The 20197-nt window shown below is 38.1% G+C and overlaps 1 protein-coding gene across 1 annotated transcript; it reads right to left on the bottom strand.

Moving 5' to 3' along the window:
- Positions 1-695: 695 nt before the first annotated feature.
- Positions 696-1649, bottom strand: LOC115507368 (olfactory receptor 1468-like). The gene has a single exon (XM_030305693.1). It carries the CDS (start codon positions 1647-1649, stop codon positions 696-698), a length of 954 nt encoding a protein of 317 aa, XP_030161553.1.
- Between the last annotated feature and the right edge of the window lie 18548 nt (positions 1650-20197).

Here is a 20197-nt window from a genome sequence, read left to right as displayed (position 1 = left end):
CCTGAAAATATAAGTATATCCAGGTGGTAAAAGTTCTTAAATGCTTAAAAGATGTTTATCTTTGGCGGGGAGCATCTGTAGGGTTCAGAGCAGGACAAGTGACATGATTGTGTTCCTCTTAGCTTGCTTTTCTTCTGCTGGCACATCTTTTTTCTTGCCTAGTGCATAAGAATGATATGGTATTTACTTCAAAGAGTTATTGTGAGAATCAAGTTATTTGGGAGTTGTGAACTTTAATATGGTATTGTCTATAAGATATTGGGCTATTACCAATTCTTCCCTCCCTTCCTTCCTCCCTTCCTTCCTTCCTTCCTTCCTTCCTTCCTTCCTTCCTTCCCTCCTTCCCTCCTTCCCTCCTTCATCCCTTCCTATCAATGATCTAACATATAGGGTTTGGTAGAGATGAGAGGGAAACACAAACCAAAAATTAGAGAATAAATAGTAAGTACTGACTATACAGCCATGAGCTTATTCAGGGAGAGCTCTATGTAACTGGTAAAAAATTGTGGAATAAAGGCACATTTTTGTTCTGTTTAATTATTGTTGTTTTTGATGGAGAGATGAACCTGATCTAGAATCTTGGACCTGGATTGGGGGCAGGAAATGAATGAGCAACTACCATAGTAACACAATAGCCTGAGGCTTTGGACCCTCTGTGTGCTAATCCAAGTCTAGAAAGTTGATCGAGGTGTCTCTTATGGCAGGGCTAACCACCTCCAGAAAAAGGTTTTCTTGCTGAATAGTCTCCTCAGTGCTCCTTTCATGTCCTTGTTCCTCAGACTATAAATGAAGGGGTTCATCATGGGAGTTACAATTGTATATATGATGGCAGCTACTTTATCCCTTTCTGCTGAGTAGGCAGAAGAGGGGAGAAAGTATACCCCAACAATGGATCCATAGAAGAGGGCCACAGCTGAGAGATGGGAGCCACAAGTGGAGAATGTTCTCCACTTCCCTTTGGCTGAAGTAACCCCAAGTACAGTGCAACAAATAATGGCATAGGAGACAATAATGAAGGTGAAGGGGATAAAGATAACTGCTCCCCCAACAACTAGGATTGTCAAGTCATTGATTTGAGTGTCTGAGCAAGCAAACCTTACAATGGGTTCCAGGTCACAGAAAAAGTGTGGGATTTTTCTCTGATCACAGATAGTCAAGAGACTCAGCAGACTGAGATGCAGTATTGAGACAAGATTGGAGATGACCCATGGAGTCACTACCAACAGGGCACAACGCTTGGGGCTCAGTAATGCAGCATAGTGTAATGGGTGACAGATGGCAACGTACCGGTCATATGCCATGGCTGCCAAAAGGAAATTGTCCAGGTCCACCAGCAACATAAAAAAGTACATTTGTGTAAGGCATCCTGCAAAGGAGATGGTTGGCCTTTGGCTTGGGATGTCTGCCAACATTTTGGGGATTGTAGTGGTTGTGAAGCAGATGTCATTGAAGGATAGATTGGCAAGGAAGAAGTACATGGGGCTATGAAGGTGAGCATCATTGATAATAGCCAGGATGATAAGTAAGTTTCCTACCATGGTGACCAGATACATGCACAGAAACAGCATAAAGATGAGCTTCTGCTGTTCAGACCCCACAGTGAGTCCCAGGAGGAAGAATTTGGAGATACTTTGGTTTCCTTGGTGCATGGTTCTGCTGTGTCTAAAAAGGGAAAAATTCAGCCTCGTTGTAAAATAGTAACATCACACAAGAACTGGTCAGAGACATTACATTAGATTATAGAATGGAATCAAGTCCTTGGAACCAGACAGTCCTGGGTCATATTCTCTTCCTATTAAAATACAAGCTCAACAAGGGCATGAATTTTATCTACTATGTTCAGGGCTGTAGACCAGTACTAAAGACAATGCTTGCTTGGCACATGATAGGTGCCCAACAAATATTGGTTGGATTTATATAAGAATGAGTGAATAAATGAAAAGATTAATATTCTGAATTTATTACTAAATATTTTCATGACTTTGTTATTTGTGCTTTTATAACCCAATTTCATCAATTTTAAAATGTGGAGAATACTCACTTTACAAGGTTTTTGTGAGAATTGCAAGGGTACAAATACAAGGATGCAAAATGCCCACACCTATATTTTAGCTATTGCTGCACAAATGGTAGCTGGTATCATTCACTAATTTGGACAAATAATAGGCAAAAAGAAATATTCAGAGAACATCTAACCCAGCTTCTGTATTTGGGCAGTTGAGTGTTCAAGACACATAGGATGCTTTAGGTGATCATGTTTTAGTGTTCCCAAGACAGAGATGCCGCAATCCCTTTCCAGAACCTGATCCAAAATTTTATCCTTTAAGCAATTAGCTCTTCCTCACATCTTCCTGAAATCTCAGTTTTTACATTTCAAAAAGGGGAAATTAATCATCTGAATTAAATGCTGCTGAAGTCATGTAGGGAGGTCCACTGAGTTAAGCAACACAGGGGTAATGTTTAATGTTCTTAACAAGACCATTTATAGTGGAGTTGACTGGGCATAAACCAAAATGAAGATTTAAGGATAACACTTTAAGATCTAGTGTTTATTTAGGGCTTAGTATGTTGCCCACATGCTGCTAAGTGCTTTTTGTGGAACATCTTATTAAATATTCACTACAACTCTATGAGTTAAGTAGGACTACTAAGATGTTCCATTTACAGATGAAGAAATCAAGGATTAAAAAGGTAAATAACTTGATGAAATGATACATAGCTAGTGTAGTGGTCAGGATGCTGAGCTCAGTTGGTCTGACTTCAGAGCCCTCTTGTTTAACCACTATGCTATATTGCCACTATACTGCTTATGTCTTCATGTTTGTGAAGAGCAAAACCTATGTTCTAGGCACAAAAGAGCTTGCTGAACCAAAGTCAAAAGCTAGTAAGCAATGGAGCTGGACTTTGAGTCTTGATGTCAAAGTGTTTTTGCTATATCTGTGTAAGTTTAAATGAGAGCAAATGGGTTTACAAATGGGAAGGTTTGTCTTTGCATATTCCAATTTGCACCTTGTCTAAGCTGCCATGAGATCCATTTTACATATTTGGTACTTACTTAAAGATCTTCCATGTATTCATACCATCTTCCCAGTCCAACACAACTGGACTGCCATTATATAAATTCACATACTTCTGCTGGTTTGCTGTTTAACGTACTCTCTGAAAAAAAAAGGGGGGGGGTTGGCAGCACTAATGAATAGTTGGAGGAAAACTGTGTGAGGAATGCTGCATTTACTTAACAACACAATTTTTTCCCAAGTACTATAGCAGTACTCATTTGCATACTAACAAATAAATATGCTAATTATAAGTCAGGCAGGATCAGGTCTGGTGGGACCTCTGCTAGGCAACATTTAGCCATTTCATATGTACAGAATGCACTGAAAATAATAAAGTGGCATATTATTATGTACATGTAATTTAGGCTTTTCACTAATGCAAATTCTATTAACAAAGTTTGACAGTCCACATTTCTGTTGACCTTCTAGGCACCACATAAGCTAGTTCCATTTAACTGCTTGTTCTCTATTCTCAAGCTGGCACCATATCTTACAACCAAACACATAAGTATCTTCAGTCTTTCAAACTTTCTTGCAAGTTGCTAATTTTTAAAACTGTTTTAAAAAGTTTACTTATTTTATTTTGAGAGAGAGGGCACAAGCAGGGAAGGGCAGAGAGAGAGGGAGGGAGGGAGAGAGAATCCCAAGCAGGCTCTGTGCTGCCAGTACAGAGCCCAACGCCTCGAACTCATGAACCCATGAGATCATGACCTGAGCCAAAATGAAGAGTCACATGCTTAACTGACTGAGCCACCCATGTGCCCTGCAAGTCACTAATTTGGCACAATTTTCTTGCAGTAAATGTGGGGAGCAAACGTTTATGTATTTAGGTTGGGGTCCCCTTCCTATGGAACTTACCCAGATGTTTTATGGCTATTCCCAAAGCTATTCCAGAAAGAAACACTTCCAGTACTTCCACATAAAAAAAAAAATCAGTGATTTTTGCAGACACGAATGTGAACCTTTCCTCCTAAAACAGAATAAAGAGAAGAGGGCTGGAGTAGAATTGAAACCTCAACTGATAGTGGTGTTTCTGCTGCTGTATTTAGAAAAGCATCACCCTAAGGCTCGGGCAATCCTCTAGGCTCCTGATTCGAGACTACTCTCAAGTCTATCCTCTATGGACCAAGTCCTCCATACTGTGATATATTGGTATTCACGGACTTCTTGGGATTTTTGTATATAATATATAAATTGTATATTGTTATATTTACATATAAATATCAAATATATAAAATAAATATATGTAATATATATACATACATAAACATGTATGTAATGTGTATACATGTATGTATATATTATGTGTGTGTATGTGTGTATATATATACACATATATATACATGCAAACCTTATGCCCCATTGTATTTTTACTCTAGTTAGAAAATGAAAATATCAACTACTTTTGAAGAAAAACTTCACCTTCGCTCATACCTAAGAGTTGCCTTTTACTTCTCCATGTGATCTAATAACAAACTGACTCAGGTGATATTTGGAGCGGATTACTAATGAAAGCAACACTAGAGTGCTTATTATTTGTCAGGCACTGTTCTAAGCCCCTCATGTATATTTACTCAATTCTTATAATAAAATTGAGGGAGGTGAAAATATGACCCCTTTTTTCACAGATGAGGAACCTGAAAAAAAAATTAAGTGATTTGCACAAGGTCATACAACTAGTTGATGTTAGAGCCAAGGTTCTTACCAGAAACTCTTGTTCTTGCTCCCGTTTTCTTACCTACTGCATTACACTCTCCCCAGTAATTGTGGGGGAGCTCTAGAAAAAGAAAGGTTTCTGGGAAATTGGCTAAAAATTATCTTCTTAAAGTTGTCTCCTGTCATTCTCCCTCTCTGGAATCCCAGCAGAATTTGTCACTGCCTATTCAACTCTACTCCTATGTGCATTTCAGCTACCCTCTTTTTTCTTAATGTTATCATAGGAGGGATATCCTTCCTTTTATTAAAAACCAATCCCTTCATCTGTATTCTGGATCCCTTCCCCTTTTACCTTCCCAGGAGACTTATGCCATCAGTTGACTTCTTTCCTATATCTTCAACCAGTTCTTCTCTACTGGATTCTTCTCTCAGGTTTTAAACACATTATAGTCTCCTATGTTCAAACAAGTGAACACTCCACCCCACCCCGGATCCCTTAGCCTTCTCAGTTACTGAACCATCTTCTTCCTACCATTAAACACAAATTTCTTGAATTGTCTACATTTCTGTCTCCATTTCTTCACCTCAACCCACTCCAATCTGTCTTCTGCCCCACACAACTCCACTGAAATAGCTCTTGATAAAGTCACAATGACACCCATGCTGCTAAATTCACCCTTCTTGGCAACCCAACGCCATTCACCTCAGATAAACGCCTTCTTTCTTGATATACCCTCTTTCCTTGGATTTTGAGAACTTCACTCCCCTGGTTTTCCTTTTATTTCTCTGACCGTTCTTTCTCCGTCTCCTTTTGTGGCTTCTCTATATATCATTGAAATGTTTGTTGTAATGGGGGCTCCTGGGTGGCTCAGTCGGTTAAGCAGCTGACTTCAGCTCAGGCCATGATCTTGAGGGTTTGTGAGTTGGAGCCCCACATGGAGCTGGCTGCTGTCAGAGTGGAACCTGCCTTGGGTCCTCCATCCCCTTCTCTCTCTGCCCCTCCCCCTCTCGCTCTCTCAAAACTAGTTAAAAAAAAAATGTTTGCTGTGATATCACAGAGTTTTTTGTTGCTCATTCTACTATCCCTAAAATAAAATTATCCACTTTCATGACCTCCATTACTATTGTTATGCTGATGATTCTGTTTCTTATCTTTAATTTAACTCTCTCTTCTGAGTTCCACAACCATGCACCTATTTGTTATATTCATTTGTACATCTCATGAGCATCTTAAATTCAGGATTTTCAAAACCAAACTCATTGTGTACCCACCCCACTGCCTGAAACCAATTTTGACCCTCCTCTATTTTTCCTTACCTCAATAAAATATAGCATTATTAATTTTTGTCATTTTGAAGGCTCCCATCTTTTTTTCTTAAGATCCCGTTATTTAAGTCCTATAGATTCCCCATCTTAAATATCTTTCAAGTGTATCCACTTCTCTTCATCATCCTATTCTGGGCCATTAACATGTCTCTGTATCTAATTTCCTCCTTCCAAACAGTTCCAGGTTAATAATTTTTAGTGACTTCCTATTCCTCTTACTTTAAGGTCCAGAATTATTATTTTTTTCTTCTCAGAGACCCACTTTATTCAGTTCCATACATATGGGACATTGGCACAAGCCCAACCCATCTTAGCATGTATCACTCTGTGGAGAATAAAACATAAGGTCCAGAATTATTAATGTAGCCTACAATACCTGGCCTTCTCCTGAATTCCCATGTTGTGCTCTCCTTCTTTCTGTTCCTTGAAACTTCCACGTTCTTCCTTGCCTCATTGTTTCCTCATATGCTCATATTCTCTTTCTAGAAGACAATACCCTCTACGTGTAGCTTGCTCATATTCCTACTTCAGATCTCAATTTAAATGCTTTTTATTCAGGTTAGACCTTCTCTGACCTCTCAAGTCTATGTCAGCTCCTTGCAGTGACATCCTATAGCCATCTATACTTCTCCTATAAAAAGTCTTTATTGGAACTACTTATCTTTCCTATTATCCTATAAATTCCATGATGACCTCCCTGTCTTCTTCTATATTCCCGATGCTTAGCAAAGTGCCTGACAAGTCATTGGTACTCAAAAATTTGTGAATGATTGAATTAATAGGAGAATAGAAGTTATATGGAACAATTAATTTGGGTTTTCAGTAGGGGTCATGGAAGACTTTAAAGAGAAAATGACTTTTTAAATGAGTCTTGAAGAATAAAACGGGGGTGAAGGCATTCTAGCAATTTGAAACACTATTGTAAAGACATAGAGGAAAAAAGTGTGAGGTCTCAAAGTACATGATATGTACACTAACTTAGACTTGTCTGGTGTGGCTGTAGTATGGGGGAGAGTGGTAGAAGGTAGTAGTTTGGGTATAATTATGAAGATCTTTGTGTGTACCACCTGATTAATGATATTTACAGGATCTAGGGGAAATAGCAAGCATAATTTTGTGTTGTGGAAAATCCAGAGTTCAGAGCAGACTAACAATTACCAGGGAAGAACTAACATCAGAAATACTAGGCAAAATGGAGATAAATAAATACTCCTTTCCTTTGTGGTTCCACTTCTCTGCTTGGAGGCTCCCTAGAGACCTGTATCCTTATTTCTAGTGACCAGAGAGTATGAGTGGAGCCTGCCTGACTTTCCAAGGCATTAGAGAAATGGCTGAGTATACTGAGGAATGAGGAGTCGTGTCATCCTCGTGCAGGTGGAATCCCCAGGCCAGTAGAAAAATGGTGTCTCTTCATGTCCCCTCTGTGATCCTTTTTCAGTTTGGTAAATCACATGGTAATTTTCATTGGGTTTAACATTCTTTCAAGAGCCTTGGACTTTCCTAGAGGAGACTCGTAAGTCTTTAGACAATTGGCATTCAGTATTGTAATGTCTGATTTTTTTTAAGGGGCATATTTGGCAACAGAACAATAATACTGACACTGACCTTTTCTTTGAGTGGCTGCCTTGGCAAACTTCATAGCAAATGCATTTAGGAGTTGCTCATTCACGGGGGCTGTTCAGAGTCACGGGAAGAGAAGTGTCCTGGGAATTGACAACAGCAGCAAAGCAGTACAGAAAAGAGCAGAGAGGTTCAGACATGATGAATGGGGTCATTTTTGCTTTGAAAAGATTGACGCTTCCTCATCTGGAGGATGAATCCATATGCTCTTAAATTCTTGATTAAATATTTGTTTGTTTGTTTGTTTTGACACAGAGGATCATAAACATGACCATTGTTTTAGTCTCATCTTTATCAACTACTTGAGTGACCTTTGGCAACTCCTCTATCTGGGTAGAAGTTTTATCCCCTGTAAAATGAGGCGGTTAGACTAAATTCCCACTGTAACATTTGACAATCCTATGATTTCTAATTGGATATATTTATACATATTGTGATAGAAATGCAATTGTATATGACTAGAAGGTGGGTAGTACAAATAGTGTAATTTCTTCTCAACGAACACAGTGGGTTTTGTGTATGAGTTTTGATGTATAATTCATGAAATTTCGAAGTTTCCCGCTTAGAGTTCACGACAATAAAATTGCATTCTGCCTAATCATTTCACCTATGTTGTGTGTGTGGGTAGGGGGTTTATTACTGAAGAGTGCGTTAGCTAAGAAGGGTCATCTGGAGGTAGCGGTAGAAGTAGGCTTCTTTTTGAGATGAGGAAACAGAAGAAAGGGAAGAAAATGTTTAAGCATAGCTTTATGTAGTCTGCTTAAAAGTTTTTAAAAAACAATAGGAACAGTTATCAGCTTGTCAACTAAATTGAAGCCAATCTCTGCTTATACCCTCCTTGGAAACTTCTTCAAGATGAACAACCAGACTATCCATTTATTCATTGTTTCACCAATGGGAAAAGGAAGCAGTATGAAAGCTCTTCTTCAGGATTAACGAAAAGGAAATGAAGTGAGAACAGCAACCCATAGGTCACTTCTCTCTCATCCTGTTGGCAAAGAATGCCCAAGAATCCAGTAACCCCCCCCCCCTTGCCTTCTTCTCTTCCACCCCGACAAACGTCTCTAACAGCAAGGGGAAAAAAAAGAAAATAGGGTGTTCCTGCTCTATCCAATTATCAGCTTTATCAAGACTTTGTTGGCAATTACATAAGGTAGACTTTGGTACAAAGGAGGACTATGGAAGGCAGGTCAGGAGGGAGGTATGTGGGCATCAAAGTTGAACCACTTAGCTCCTTTTGTTGCAGAGAATCATAGCAGATGGTGTCACACTTTACTATTCAGCTTGCTATATTTGGTGCATGAGCCATATTTTGCCAATCCTTAGCTCTCATGATTCCTCATAATATTAGATTGTTGTGTCTGTGAAAAGAAATGTAAGAGAATAACATTTAGAACACATAAAGCACAGGTATTCAAAACCACACTCAGAAACAGGTACAGGGAGCCCACAAGTCAGTTAGGGAGAGCACACTTGCACAATGACAACTCTGAATCCCAAAGTAGTGTTTTCAAAGCAACACCTTAAAGATGGCAAACAATAGAATGCAAAGTGGATTAATTGAGTACTCATCAAAGTAGTCAATTTTATCATCAAAGGGTTTTTATCATCAAAGGCTCCTTGGAGAACCTAAGTTTTGGGAAGGTGACACCCTCAACTGCTTCATAATCAGTAGATCTGTGGGGCTGTTTTCTGGCCAATGCTTCAATCTCAGTAGTAGTCTTGATATATTCAACTGTGGTATGGAATTACTGGTCTATGTTAGGTAATATTTATTGGCATGTGGGTCTTAGAGAGCACACTGTCCTTGAATACAGCTGGCAGGGGAACAAGGTGCTTGGAAGCTTCTAATTGGCCTGGGAAAGAATGAAATTTGCCACCTGAAGCGCCAAGGGAACAAGTACATAGTGTACTTATTCCTTAATGAGATTCAAGGTTGAGGGAAGACGGGGACCTCCCTGATTTTCATTTAGTTGGATAGAATGTCCAAGAAGATGGAATTGAACAGTGAAGCACAGACTAAGGGTCACAGTGACCCAGCATTTTAGCAGCCCTTAAATATCTATTGAATTCTCCCAGAACCAACCTGAGGCATGGGTCTCTTAAAACAAAGCTAAGTCTGTAGAGGGAAAACAGTTTTGCTGGGACACAAGAGCTCTGTGTCTCAAATTCGGCTTGAAATCTTCTCTTTAGAGTGACTTTTAACATATCACTTCCCTAATATAGATATTGGATTTATTATCTATTAAAAACAAAGGAATTCCTTTTCTGGCAATGTAACTTGATCCCATCAGATGACTTTATAGTACAATAATCTTTATATTTGTCACATGGTGGTTTGGAAGGGTGTTAGGATGGAGAGCGGAGTGCTTTAGTGAGCTTCACAGGTAGATAAATCTGGAAGGGAATATGATTGTAGACTCTATTCACTCAACTGTATCATCTAGTGGGACTGCCTGATGCTTTGCCTCTTTTGTCTGCAAGTTTCATTACGGCTACAGACTGAATTGTGCCCCCCCCCCACACACACCTGCAAATTCTTGTGTTGGAGCCCTACCTCCCAATGTGATGGTATTTGGAGATGTGACCTTCGGGAGATAATTAAGTTTGGATAATTAGGGTGGGAACCTCATGATAGGATTAGTACCCTCATAAGAAGAGATGCCACAGGATGTTCTCTCTCTCTCTGCCATGTGAGAACACAACAAGAAAGTGGTTGTTTGCAAGTCAGGAAGAGTGGTCTCCCTAGAAATCAACCATGCTGGCACCTTGATCTTGCACTTCCAGTGTCTAGAACTATGAGAAAATAAATTTCTGTTATTTAATTTACCCAATGGCATTTTGTTATGGCAGCCTGAGCAGACTAAGAATATTACTATCTCCTAAGTAGGACTTGTCATGTGATCTGTAAAGAAAGAAAATCGAATATGACTAATTTGAGTTTATGTTCTTGAGAATCCATTAGCGCCCAGCTCTTCAGAGGTAGGGCAATACAAGTTATTTGTTGCATCATTATAGTGAGAAACGGCTTGATTACACTCCTTTGTATCAAAACAACCCTCCCTTTATTGCACATACACACTTCATTTCATGGCATTTGTATATTTCTTCCTCAATAGTGTGCTTTTTCTCCAAGTTTGCTGCTCCTCAAGTCATGGACTCAAAGAAGCTGGAGGACATTAGAGCAGAGTTCAAAACTATTGGTTTCTCTTCAGGTGTGACCTTGATGAACCTGTTTATTATTTTTTCCCTCGTCCATGGATTACCTTTTGGATTCCCTAATACATGGCCACTATATGACCAAGTGTATCTACAAGTATATTCTGTTACTGTGTTAAGGACTATCAACTCTTGGTGGTTAATCCATTAATAAATTCAGGCAATATTTATTGAGCACCTATGACATGCATCTGCTCTAGATGCTGAAATAGAATGATAAATAAAAAAGAAGTATTTTTTGCCCATATAGAGCTTACATTCTAGTAGGGGAAGACAGATAATAAGTATATAAAAAAATGAATTTTAAAACCTAATTTTAACTGGTAATAGCTGCTATGAATAAAATAGAGTAGAAAACTGTTGGGTCAGTGGCCACTTTAGATAAGTTGACCAGGAAATTTTTCTCTGAGAAAGTGACAAATGAGTTGAGATCTAAGTGATGAGTGATGAGAAAGACCTAGAGAATTGCAGGTAGAGACTAGTGCAAAAGACTTAAGTTGGAAATGTACTGGGCATATATATAGGCCGTAAAAATAATCGGTGTGGATGAAAGTAGTGAGAGAGACAGATGATGATGTCAAAAGGTATTTATGGGCCATATTATGGGGAAGCTAGAATGCTACGGTGGAAAGTTTGAATTTAATTTTGGATGCAGTGGAAAGCCATTGAGGGGATTAAGGAGAGAATAGAGAGGGTCTGATTTATACTTTACAAAGATGCTTCTGGGTGCTATCCAGAGAATGGGCTATAGGAAGCCAGAGAAAAGGCAGAAATCCCAATTATAGAAAATTGTGGTACTCTAAGAGAAAGATAATAGTGGAGTGAGCTAAGATGGTACATTGGAGGTAGGGATAAGATTTTGGATACTGGATATCCTTTTAAAGTAGAGCAGACAGTGTTTGATGGATTGGATATAGTGGTTTATGCAGTGCCATGATTATGCCCATCTCTGTGGCCCTCACTCCTCTTTGCTTTCCTACTCACCTCCCATCATTCAGGTGTAATCTCTTGATCTCTGATGTTCTTATGTTTCAGTGTGGAATGCCTTAGTGTGGATCTACTTTCATCAATTTTGCTGGGAACTCAATTGTCCCTTTTAATCTGGAAATTATTTATTCAGTGTTGAGAATTTTTCTCAAATGATTTCTTTGATAATTTCTACATTTTCTCTGTTCTTTTTCAGGAAAATCTATAATTGCTATGTTGAACCTCCTGGTTTGATCTTCTAAATTGATTTTTTTCTTATTTTTCATCTCTGTTTCTTTGGTCTAGTTTTTGTGAGAATTCCTCAACTTCATTTTCCACTACTTCTATTGAAGTTTTATTTTTACTGTCTCTTAAAATATCCAAGAGCTCTTTTATTTAATATTTATTTTTCATAGTATACTATTCTTGTTTAATGACTACATATCTTCTTTTTTACTTCCGACAGTAATGATTTTGAAAGTTCTCATCTCCCTGAGATAAGTTTCACCCAAGTTGTTTGTTTTTTTTAACTTGTTTGTTTTGAACTCTTCCTTTTATGATAGACTTTTAAAAAAATTATATGTCTTGGAGTCCTTGACTGGTTATATTTGAGTGGGAAACAAAAAAAGGTGATTAAAAGTTTTTGTCATGGTGGGCCCTACTATATAGGATGATTTGGCTGGATCCCTCTGTTGGTGAACTCCTGATTATTTTTAGAAAATTTTTTATAAGGCTGATCAGATTCTCTCAGAAAATAATCTTCTGAACTTCTACCTGGGGATACAAGCCTTAGCTGCAGGTTTGTAGGAACCAAATAGGAGAAGAGGGCTGGTAGTCTCAACATGCTATAGATAGCCAGATATTCACCTAATTGCACACTCAGTTCTATCTGAGACACTCAGTCCAAACACCTTGTATTTTAATTATCACATTAAGTCTCTAGTTTTCTGTTAGAGGGAAGTATGTAGGGGAATCACCCCACTGTGGAAAATAAAGGAGGGGATTTAGAGGTATAATTGCTTCATAAACCATCTTTCAACCAATTCCTATGTTTTCAGCTCCACTTTCACCCTAACTTATAGAAGTACCTGATGCTGACTGTATGCTGCCAATTTCTGAGCCTTTTGGGAGATCACTGGTACAAATTGTGTTGTTCATTTTCTCACTGTTGGTTTAGGATTCAGGTGTCTTGGTCTCCGAATGAGTTGACAGTTGCTCTTTTGCTTTCCTTTTCCTAAAATGCTGTTTTTATACTGTTTCCTGTTTGTTTTTCCTCATGAGTTTATGCCTATAAAATAGTTTCTTTTATGTCATTTAGAGATAAATGTGAATGTCTAATCCACTGCATTTAACCGGAAACTCTTTTTTACTTTTCATCACATTTAATGTGTTTATTTTGTAGCACTTTTATTATACTATATATTTATATATTTGGTTATTATATGTCTCTGTCCACAAGTATGCCTATTGTCTATCTTGTTCACTATGCATCCCTAGTGCCTAGGACGTAGTAGACACTCAGTAGGTATGTGTTGAATTATTTAATCTGATATATCTTATTAATTAAAAATGGTATTTGTAGTCATAACATCTGATAGTGGTTGTGGGAAAAAAGGAAAATAACTACATAGCAAATTAGTTGAATCAAAATGAGATAATTAGAGACTCAAGGAAAAATATAAGACAAGATACATAAGAGCACATACATTTTCACTTTCGCAGCACATATTCCAATTCTCATTTAAAAGATCAACTGGATATCCATAATAAATTTATTTTAGAGGAGTGATCAAAACCAAATGGAAATCAGTTAGCATATGGTTGCCATAGTCCAGGTGAGAAAACATTATGACCTAGTAGAGGGAGTAGAAAGAATTGAACAGAGACAGGAGTAATTTAGAAGGTCGTGGTTACCCTTGGGTAAAGGAAGAAGGAGAAAAGAGGAAGGATTAAGGTATTAAGGGTGACTCCTACATTTCTGGCTAGATGGACAGTAGCTCTCTTCACTCAGGTGGTCAGAGTAACTGGAGGAGAACAAGAACAGATACAGGGAGATAAGCAGTGACACTCACTTGCCTTGCTTCTACAACTGCCAGAATATTTTAATTTGGCTATTTTGTCTCAAAACTTAGGAGAAAAGGTTTAGCCTGAGTCACTCATTTTTCCACTATTTTATTTTGATCTCCTTGCATAGACTTAGCTAAGCAACACAGTGAATGAAACTCACTATTATTATTTTTGCCCTATACCACAAACTGTTAATAGTAGTACAGCCTAGTCTAAAGAATATCAGTTGAGCGCTTAAAATCTACTGACCTGGGGATGGCATGACCCAGGTTCTACATTCAGTTCTGTCATTAACTCACCGTGTGACTTTGGACTAGACATATAAATTTGGGTTCCTTATATGTAAAATCAGGCTGCTAATATAATAATTACACTCTTGCTAAGTATTCTTTAGGAAAATAGAGAAGACCCATGTTTATCTTGGGAGCTAGAAAGATTTATAAATAATTAATGTACAAATATGTTCTGAAGAGAAAGTTACAGTGTGTTAGCCTATATAGCAGCTACCATTTATTGAGAGTCTATCATGTACCATGTGCTTTACCCATGTTTTCTTATTAAATCACCACAATAATATGAGATTAGTATTAGTATCTCCTTTTTAGAAACGAGAAAGGTGAATATCAGAAAGGGCAACAGGCCAAAGTAACACTGCTGGTTAGTGGTAAATCCAAGATTCAGACTCAAGTTTATTTTACTGCAAAGCCAATATATTTTCAACTTTATAATGCTACATTTTGTACATGGTGGGCTGCCTCTGAAACATGTCTGTGAACTTAAATTCATTGAATCTTAGAAATGGTAAAAAGAAAAATTCTAAATGATTCAGTTCAATATCTTATTTTACACATAAGGAAACTGAGGACCAGAAAGCGGGGAGTTATTGGCCAAATATCAGACAGTTAGTGGCAGAGCTGAGGCCAGGGCCCATCTCTTCAGACCATCTGCCCATTGCTGTTTCTAATTTGGAACCTGAAGATATGGCCTGATCCAAATAGCCCAGATGTGTAAGTGTGTACCTTCACTGGCCCACTAATCTCACAGGAGTGTTAGCACAGTAAAAGTATACAGGGTGCCTGGGTGGCTCAGTTGGTTGAGAGTCTGACTCTTGATTTCAGTTTAGGTCATGATCTCACAGGTTTGTGAGTTTGAGCGCCACATCAGGTTCTGCACTGACAGCGTGGAGCCTGCTTGGGATTCTCTCTCTCTCCTCTCTGTCTGCCCCTACCCTGCTTGCTCTCTCTCCCAAAATAAACAAATAAACTTAAAAAAAATGTTTTTAAGTGCAGTAATAGATTTGAGTGGGATTTGGATGAAAAAAATTAGTGGCATGAATTTTTTTAGACACACAAACATAAGATGAGACAGTTTAGGAAAGAGAGATTATTTACACAGTGGTATTTCAATTAGCCTCAGATTCCCTCAGGGGAGAAAGATTCTGTATTATGCGATGTATATTGCTTGTGTTAAATACCACACAGTTGGCCCATGAGTGGCTATTCATGTGGGTAGAAGTCCAAGAAGCTAACAGCCTCCGTCCTTCAAGCAAAAACCACTGGGGGAGACTATTGAAATGCCAAAGGCGACCTTGATAAAAATAACAAGACATAGCAGGTGAGTTTACTGGCATCTTGCATTTCATTAAAATCCCTCCATTTGGAGTTGAAGGGACCAAACAATGGGGCAGGCCCTTTCACAGAGAGTCACTGATTTTGGCTGTATGGTAAAAACCGATCTGTTTTCATGTATCAGCCTGAGGCCTAGAACTTGAAAAACTTCAGCCAGAGAGACAAGATTTTCTTTGAGTAACTAAATTGCTTTTCACATTTCTATTTTATGTCTGCAGAGGGAACACACAATAAATTTGGGTAAGAATGTAGCAGGCAGAAATCAGAGCTGATGAATTCTAAGCTTACATAAACTAAGGTTCCCAATCCTAGGTGCTTTTGTTTTTTCCTTTCAGTAGACTTACTAAAACAAGACAGATGTTCTGAGTCCTCCTAACTCCTGTCCCATTACTCAGGGATTTTGGAGACTAGGCATTGCAATTGCTTTGTTGAAATAGAAGAGGATTTAGTGGGCTAGGATGACAGGAAGAGAGGGTGAAGAGTGTGGAGAGCAGCACATCAAGCTGCTTGTTCATAGATGATTTGTGTTCATTCATAGGAGATGTGAAAGTGGAGGAAGCACAGAATCCAGCCCTTTTCAGTAACCACAAGCAACTTTCACTCTTATTTTCCTGAAGACACTGCAGAAACCCAAAGTTCACAGCCCTCCTGACTCTGAGAGTTTAATCCCAGAGAAGGTTCATAGCAAATGCTTGTAGGTTTGCTTTAGTCCTCATATTTATATAGTGTTGTTGACTTTTCAAAATTATGAAACTTTAGCGACTTTACTGAATCAAACATGGATAGAGAGCACCTTGAAGGCCTGCCTGACTTTTTTTTCAGGTACAGTTATGGTTTTATGTGGCTTGAGGTCATTTCACAAATATATTTCTTTTGGTTGATTCTAGTAACAATCATCCAACCTGTTAATATCCAAAAGTGTGTTTAGCCATCCTCCAGTTATTGACCATTTGGAATCTTCCATGGAATGTCTTTTAACCACGCCCATTTTGCACTAAACTCTACTCAGATTTCAAGGTTCTTTTTCAATGCTACCTCCTCCATTATACCTTTCTTTTCCCCACACCCGCCATCCTCCAGCCACATGGAATTAAATCAGTTCATCTTTTTTGCTATGTAGTGCTTTGTCTTTATTTCCATGTTAGAACATGTTACACATACAGTTGCCTTCCCTGTTATATTGTAGGCTCCTTGAGGGCAGGGATTGGGTCTTACACATAATTGAATCCCCTAAGCACACGGCATAGTGATTTACAGATATATACTAGATGAATACTTAAATAGCAATATAATGAATATTTTTGCATAAATTATTTTCATTTATTTTGGATTATATCCTTGGGGGTATATTTCTGTAACTGGAATTACTTGGGCAAAGAACAGTTATACATTGCTATATTCCAGAAATTTCACCAGCAATTTACATGGTGACCTGTTTCCTGACAGTGGCCTTTATGACATACATACTACCAAGCTGGGGGACATTGTTTTAATTTGTATTATGCTGAGGTCACATGTTTTGTCATGTGATTATATACTGAATATGTTCGCTATTGTGCATGTTGTCATTTTCTTTGGCCACTCATCTAGTGAGTTTTACAAAGTGATCTCATATGTTTCATTATTTATTTATATGTTCTGACTGGTGTATTTTAAAAGTTCTCAACCACATATATTTTCTCATTTGGCTTTTTCCTTTTTGATCTTCATTTTATTATAATACAATGTGCCCAAGAGTTTTAGTCATATATTTGAACACATCCTCCTGGTTCTGATCATACCCTCTATTTTTTCAATGGCTACAATAGCTAGATAAACAATGCTGTTCTGTTGTTTTTTTCTTTCTTTTTTTTTAAGTCAAGAAGTGGGTTGGTCTGCTTTTTTAAAATGTTTATTTTTGGGGCACCTGGGTGGCTCAGTGGTTAAGCAGCTGACTTCCGCTCAGGTCATGATCTCGCGGTCCGTGAGTTCGAGCCCCGCATCAGGCTCTGTGCTGACAGCTCAGAGCCTGGAGCCTGTTTCAGATTCTGTGTCTCCCTCTCTCTGACCCTCCCCGTTCATGCTCTGTCTCTCTCTGTCTCAAAAGTAAATAAACATTAAAAAATTTTTAAAAAAATGTTTATTTTTGAGAGAAAAAGAGAGAGAGACAGAGCATGAGTGGGGGAGAGGCATAGAGAGAGGGAGACACAGAATCCAAAACAGGCTCTAGGCTCTGAGCTGTCAGCACAGAGCCTGACACAGGGATCGAACTCATGAACCGCAAGATCATGACCTAAGCGGAAGTCGAATGCTTAACCGAGTCACCCAAGTGCCCCCTTTTTTTTTCTAGTTTCATAGTTTAGATTTGTATATCTAACTTTTTGATTTATCTGGAGTTTATTGAAGCATATGATGTGAGGTACATAATCCAAATTCACTTCTCTTCTTATGGATATACAGTTTTCCCAACAATATTTATTTGTTAATTTGTTAGTGTTCCCTTTAGTGTGTGTGTGTGTGTGTGTGTGTGTGTGTGTGTTCTTTCTAGCCAACTGGAGACATTTTTAAGGGTTTGGCTCTCTTTCTTTAAAACATGCCATTTCAGGGGCGCCTGGGTGGCGCAGTCGGTTAAGCGTCCGACTTCAGCCAGGTCACGATCTTGCGGTCCGGGAGTTCGAGCCCCGCGTCAGGCTCTGGGCTGATGGCTCAGAGCCTGGAGCCTGTTTCCGATTCTGTGTCTCCCTCTCTCTCTGCCCCTCCCCCGTTCATGCTCTGTCTCTCTCTGTCCCAAAAATAAATAAACGTTGAAAAAAAAATAAAAAAAAAATAAAAAAAAAATAAAACATGCTATTTCATTGATCAATCTTTGTTTTTAATTCAATGCCAAAAGATCTTTTTTATATGCATAGTTTTGTAATAAATATTAAAGCCTGAGAAGCTATATACCATCATTATTTAAAATGGTATTTTTTTGGCATTTTTGTCTTCTTATTCTTCCAGGTGAATTTCACTATAAATATGTCATGGTCTGTAAAACATCCTGTAGAATATTTAATATTAAATCTATACATTAACATAAAGAGTCTTATCTTATATTTTAGCCTTGCCAGTTGGGAGCAAAGTGTCTTTTCCCATTTATTCATGTCTTTCTTTATTTCTTCAATTATGATTTTATTATTTCCTTTGAATACATTTCTTTTGCCATTGTTAAATTTTTCAAAGTACTTTTAAATTGATGATCTCATTCAGTGACTGTGCTGTAGGTCAGTAGAAGTATTTAGATACAGCCAAGCATGACTGACTTGTAATGTATATTTTTCCCCCAGCATTCATCAGGATTCCTTTATTTTGCTAACAACTTTATTGGGATATAATTCACATACCATACAATTTACATGTATACATATAAATGTGTATACATTATACAGTATTTAGTATATTCAAAATGGTGCAATCTTCACCACAATCAATTTTAGAACATTTTTATCACTAAAATATGAAAGAGTAAGAAATCTAAACATATAGGAATATCAAATCATGGTGGACATTGAACTAAAGGAATGATAAGGTTTTTGGCAGCATGAGTGTTAAATGTTTTAGACATATTAAAAGTATAAGTCCATAAATTTTAATTAGATCACATAGCTAACAAAAAACAAACAAACAAAACAACCTGTACCAACCATTCCTGCATCACTTCTCAAGACCCTAGCAACCACTAGTCTACTTTTTATATACCAATTTCTCTATAGATTTGCCTAGTCTGGACATTTCATATGTATGAAATCATAAAATTAAAAACTGGACTTTTAAGGAGAAGCAAAAGTAACATTTATTAAGCACTTACATACCTGTTAAGCACTTTCTATATTTTTTCTTATTTAATCTCTAAACAGCCATTTAAGTTAGGTAATATTTCCATTTTAGATAAGGGAATTGATAGTAGAGAGGTTGAGCAATCTGTTTGAGATCATAGGGTTAAGATCCAGATGGTAATCTGGATGCTTTGACCAGATCTTTGTCCAAGCTCTTTCTGCCTTAAGGTAGTTAGGAATTTTGGAAAACATGTCTCCAATACTCGTGCCTCATTGATCCTCAGTGCCTTCCACAGAGACAAAACACCAATATGACATTTCTGACACTGTGAGGGCTGAAAGAGCAAAGTAGAATAGTGTTTTCTATAGCATAGACTCATGGATCTACAGATGCTCTTTCAACTTCCCTCCATCAGATATTGAGAATGACCAATGATCTGTGTGCAGTTTGACTCACAGAGCCATGGGAAATTAGAGCTCAAAGCTGCAAAGAGCCTCAGCGACCACTGGGTCTAACTGCTTTATTTTATTGATGAAGAAACTGGGACCCAGAAAGAGCAAGATATTTGCTGAAGATGATATAGCTCAAATATAGTGACAGAGGATGACCTTTCATCTGTTATTGGAAAAATTAATGTACCAAAGGTGAAGGTCCCATCCAGAACAACTGCAGGAAACAAATTAAGGGGAAAGCAAGATAGTGATGTGGAAAGGTCACTGAGTTAGGTCAGAAGGTCTGGGTTCCAACACCAGCTGTGCCACTAATTCACTGTGAGACCTTAGACAAGTCACTTAACCTCTTTGGACATCTGTTTGTTCATCTGGAAATGGCTGGGTTGGAATATATGATCTTTTGGAAGAT

Source organism: Lynx canadensis, chromosome X (genome assembly GCF_007474595.2).
Source record: "Lynx canadensis isolate LIC74 chromosome X, mLynCan4.pri.v2, whole genome shotgun sequence".
In the NCBI taxonomy this organism is placed as follows: domain Eukaryota; kingdom Metazoa; phylum Chordata; class Mammalia; order Carnivora; family Felidae; genus Lynx; species Lynx canadensis.
Note: the sequence above shows the minus strand (reverse complement) of the source record. Positions and strands in the feature narration are given on the sequence as shown.

What these genes read in the sequence shown, in the direction of transcription:
- LOC115507368 (XM_030305693.1), bottom strand. Translation starts at nt 1,649, where the DNA reads ATGCACCAAGGAAACCAAAGTATCTCCAAATTCTTCCTCCTGGGACTC.